This window comes from Alosa pseudoharengus, unplaced genomic scaffold (genome assembly GCF_046254945.1).
Source record: "Alosa pseudoharengus isolate Yale_2024_CS ecotype anadromous, Long Island Sound unplaced genomic scaffold, YU_APseudo_1.1 YU_APseudo_1.1_scf_15, whole genome shotgun sequence".
Lineage (NCBI taxonomy): Eukaryota > Metazoa > Chordata > Actinopteri > Clupeiformes > Clupeidae > Alosa > Alosa pseudoharengus.
The window spans coordinates 24,955,199-24,959,916 of NW_027468620.1; the positions used below are offsets into that span (position 1 = coordinate 24,955,199).

Here is a 4,718-nt window from a genome sequence, read left to right on the forward strand (position 1 = left end):
CTCTGCAGGCCGTTTCTAGGGCAGCCTTCATCAAAAATGGCCCTCCCTTCCAAAGACAGCCCTGGTCGTTCAGATTATTTTTTAAAAGGATCATTAATAAATGGGTCTCCAGTCCCTCAGCCTCCTTTACTCTGCACTCCTGATGTAAGGCTTCTTATGCATGCATATACATGCAGCACCAGGAACTTAACTGTGCCAATCTAATATCTAACTCAAGTCCTGTATTATTTAAAAAAAATAAGAAGCTATGGTGTTCTGCATAGCCTCAATCTGGATCTGCACCACCAACAAAAATGGTGGCAGCAGCCACGCTAACTCCACATGACTCACATCCAGTGGCCTGAACCTTGGGGGCTTTTCTCCTCTTTTATCTCTTTCCTTTTCCTTCCTTCTTTGCTCTCTTTCTGTAAGGTGCAGACGAGCTCTTTGCCCCCCCCCCCCCCCTTTTGACCTAAATTACTGGTGTTTCCTCGCTCTTCTGTAAAGATAGTCAAGGGATCGCATCAAAGGCCTGCCCTTCGAGCAAAGAGCAATGAAATATAAATCAACAAACATATGAATATTTAATCACAGATGGAAGAATTCCCCATAACACAGTGCGCAATATATATGCCTAATTTAGCTTCAGAAAACAGTCTGCCCCCACATTGCCCTGTGTGTTGTGAGTTTTTCAGCATCGATGGATGGGTGGAAGGGGTTCACTTTTGGTCCTCTTGGTTTCACATGGAAACAATACATTGTAAAATGAGAGCACTTTGTGAACACAAAGAACACACACACACACACACACACACACACACACACACACACACAATCATTTGAATTTAATTTCAAATTGGCAATTTGTTTGTTCCATACAGATGATACTAAGAGTGTCTTAGTATAAGTGTTGTGTAAGTGACAAATAGTTAGACAAATAGCTTCAAGTACCCGAGAGAGAGAGAGATGCAATGCTGCAACAGCCTGACTAGCATGGCAGTGTCACATTGTGTGGTTTTGTGGGGGACGGAGAGGAAAACAACAGCCCTTTTACTGTGACCAGAGTGTCTGGCACCACTATGCTGTGACACGCTACTCTGCACAGTCCATTGCCTTCAGAGAGCACAACACCCTCCTAAGGGCCAGAGATCACACACAGGACTCAGAGGACACACACACAGCAATTCACAATGACAGACGTCAAAGATATTTAAGAAAATAGCCATACACAAAAGAGCACTTATGGAGAGAGAGAGAGAGAGAGAGAGAGAGAGAGAGAGAGAGAGAGAGAGAAAAGAGGGGGAAGGAGGGAAAGAGAGAAAGAGGGAGAGAGAGAAAAAGAGAGAGAGAGAGAGACACACACAACATGGCCAGAACAGGGTCAGGCTGACCTGGCCTGACGAGGCTCCCGGAGAGAGAGATTGTCCGCTGAGATCTTTCACAGGTGAGCGCACCTTAGAGTCACACCGCGGCCGGCAGAGCACCGCCAGGGTCAGAGGGTCAGTGTCGCAGCCGGTGCAGCGACCGTCTGCTGACACACACACACACACACACACACACACACACACACACATAGCCCGTGGCTAGAAACAGGAAGTGAGCAGCACTGGGAGTGACCCTGCTGTAAATGATGGAAAGAAGTGGTGTGTGTGTGTGTGTGTGTGTGTGTGTGTGTGTGTGTGTGTGGAGCATTTTTATTCTGGAGAGGGAGAGTCAGCAAGAAAACACAAGGGCTCAATATGGCCTTCTCTTTTAAGGTCTTTTAGTGGGGAAGCTATTGGTTTGCTTGAGGGGGTTCTGAATGAGATGCATAAATGTATGCAGATGGAGCATGATAAATGGTAATATTTTACCCAATAGTATGAACAACTGGCTCCATTTAAATGCAATTTCATGAACAAGGCTCAGTGACCTTTCCTGTACATAACTGAAAAGGCCAGCCCTCTCTTCGGGTTGGAGTGTGTGTGTGTGTGTGTGTGTGTGTGTGTGTGTGTGTGTGTGTGTGTGTGTGTGTGTGTGTGTGTGTGTGTGTGTGTGCAATGTGGGTCCTGCTGATATTTTACTGCAGCGCATGAGCATTTTTGGGGTCAGACAAACACTATCAAAAAGCATCAGCTTGTGCCTGCACTGACGTCTGAGTGAAGTGTGTGACTGTGCAACGCCGCACGCGACTGAGGGCTTTGGAGGACTCTACGGAGGAGGCACAGAGAGCGAGAAAGAGAGAGAGAGAGAGAGAGAGAGAGAGAGAGAGAGAGAGAGAGGTGGTTGTGAGTCAGACAGGCTGCCTCCTCGGCCATGATTCAGCCCACCCTGCTGCGGGGTGCAGGCCACGTACGTCCAATCCCATTAGCGATCGGCCTCCGCTGTGTTAAAGCACCACTGGAGGGGAGACTGCTTCCTCTTTGAGCTTCCCCCGCCATCACCCACTCCTTCGTCTCTCTCTCTCTCTCTCTCTCTCTCTCTCTCTCTCTCTCTCTCTCTCTCTCTCTCTCTCTCTCTCTCTCTCTCTCTCTCTCTCTCTCTCTCTCTCTCTCTCTCTCTCTCTCTCTCTCTCTCTCTCTCTCTCTCTCTCTCTCTCACTTCCTCTTTCTTAAAAGCTACCGACTATTTTACTCTCAGAGCCTATACTACCTCTGACTACCTTTCCTAGGTATGTTTGTGGCCTGCAGCAAAATGCAAAGATGAGAAAAGGAAAGTAGTAAAGATATCCAAAATACTATGCTTCTGTTTTTTTCCCATTTTAAAGCTGAACCATTTATTATCAAGTACAAGTATATCAAACGGAGGAAAACAAATAAGGTAATAAGAAAAAAAGGTCATGAATCGCACAGAAAGAAAATGGTTGCCTGCAGCAGGCATTACTTCACTTTACAGTACAGAGGATTGACTCCAAACCAGGGATTTATCCTACAGGATATTCTTTTTTTTTTACAGTTTTAACTGCAAAGTTTTTAAGTTTTTCTTTTTAATGCAATAACTGTTCTGCGTTCAAAGGCATTTTAGAGGCATGTCTGTTGTAGTGGGCTTGGCTCATAAAGTGCTTTAAGTTCCCCATTCTCCTGTTGATCCAGCCATATGTCAATCAGCCCTTTAGCTCTTGTGATTGGCTAAGCTGAGGTTTAAGAGGCGGGAGATAAGGAGCAGATAGGGAAATATGGGGTTAGTAAGTCCCCCTCGGGAGTCCCAGACTTGTGCCGAGCACCACCACCAGCGGTCAGCGCTCTCAGAGCCAGTGGAAGGTGCGCCCCACCAGCTTGTAGAAGCTGCGGTTGTGCGGGCGGAAGTAGGCGCGTAGCTGGCGCAGCACGGTGCCGTTGACCGGCGGGTGCGGGCGGCCCTTGGACTCATGCAGGCAGCGTTCCCGCCCGTCGCTGCGGATGCAGTAGAAGCCCTTGGTCTGGTTGAAGTAGAAGTTGGAGGCCGCGATGCGCGGCGGCAGCTCCAGGAATCGCTCCACGCGCCGCAGCTCGGGCAGCGGGTCGCGCACCAGCGTGTCGCCGTCCACCAGGTGGATCTGCGCCAGCGGGAAGTGGCGCAGCCAGTTGCGCATGTGCAGGTGGTAGAGGCTGCGCTGGATGGCCTTGTAGCGCGTGTTGAGCGCGCCGCCGCGGACCAGGAGCTCCTCGATGGGACGCACGGGCTTGCGCGCCTCCAGGCGGTTGAAGTAGACCTGCGTGTAGTCGGAGACCACGCGCTCGGCCGGGTCGCGCAGGATGAGCAGCAGCTTGATGGAGGCGTTCATGGCGCAGATGCGCTCGGGCGCCAGCGGCGACGTGAAGTAGCCCGGCGTCTTCTCCACCGTGATCTGGTGCGGGTACGAGTAGGGCATGAGGCCGCGGTACCAGTCGAAGCCGCGCGCGTAGTTCTCGTCCCAGTCGAAGAAGTGCACCTCGGTGGCGGCGGCGGCCACCGACGGGTGGATGTCCAGCATCTCCAGCAGAGCCCGCGTGCCGCCCTTGCGCACGCCGATGATGATGCTGTGCGGCATCCGCTGGCTGGTACCTGGCGGGGGGGCCATGGAGGGACCGACCGCCGTCCCGTTGGCCCACAGGGGGTCAGCGGGGTCCAGATCGGACGCCGGCACGAACTCCGGAGGGGCGGCGAACGTCTGGAGCACCAGCAGGAGCAGTGATCCGAGCCGGCCAGCCATGGATGGAGAGAGAGAGGCTGGGGGTCAGGACAGACAACAGCGGTAGTGGAGCGTGACTGGACCGAGCGGCTCAGTGGCTGTGGCGAGGGGGGGTGAGGGGTGTATGGAGGTGGGGTGGGGGGGGGGGGGGACTGGAGTGTATCAGACGATAAGCAAAAGAGTCTTTACAGGGATCAAAGCTGGCAGTCAGGCAGGGAGCTCAGAGCCGTTGTCACTGGCAGCCACTGAGGCTGGAGAGGAGGAGGGGCATCCATCGGTCCACAGCAACCCTGTGAAAACAACAATACACAAACAAATGCAGTCAGATGGGAGATGGCTAGATGGCTGAATGCTCATTCTTACATCCAAAAGGGATGCATGTTGAGAATGAGGGAAAACACCAGGCTAGTTGGTATTTGAGACATTAAAAATAGATAGCAAAACATTCCGATTTATTGACATACACATTGACTTATATAAATGAAGAATTCAGGGAGTAAATGCTATGTTTAGAGGTTTAAAAAAGACATAAAACACATATTCATATGTGTATGACACTGCAATACTACAGAAATGTTGACTTATTTATCAACCATATGGTGTCCTTGCA

The 4,718-nt window shown here is 50.9% G+C and overlaps 1 protein-coding gene across 1 annotated transcript; it reads right to left on the reverse strand.

Moving 5' to 3' along the window:
- Positions 1–2,819: 2,819 nt before the first annotated feature.
- hs3st1l1 (heparan sulfate (glucosamine) 3-O-sulfotransferase 1-like1) lies at positions 2,820–4,129 on the reverse strand. Its single transcript, XM_076285100.1, has one exon. The coding sequence runs from the start codon at positions 4,127–4,129 to the stop codon at positions 3,203–3,205; it is 927 nt and encodes a 308-aa protein (XP_076141215.1). The 3' UTR covers positions 2,820–3,202.
- Between the last annotated feature and the right edge of the window lie 589 nt (positions 4,130–4,718).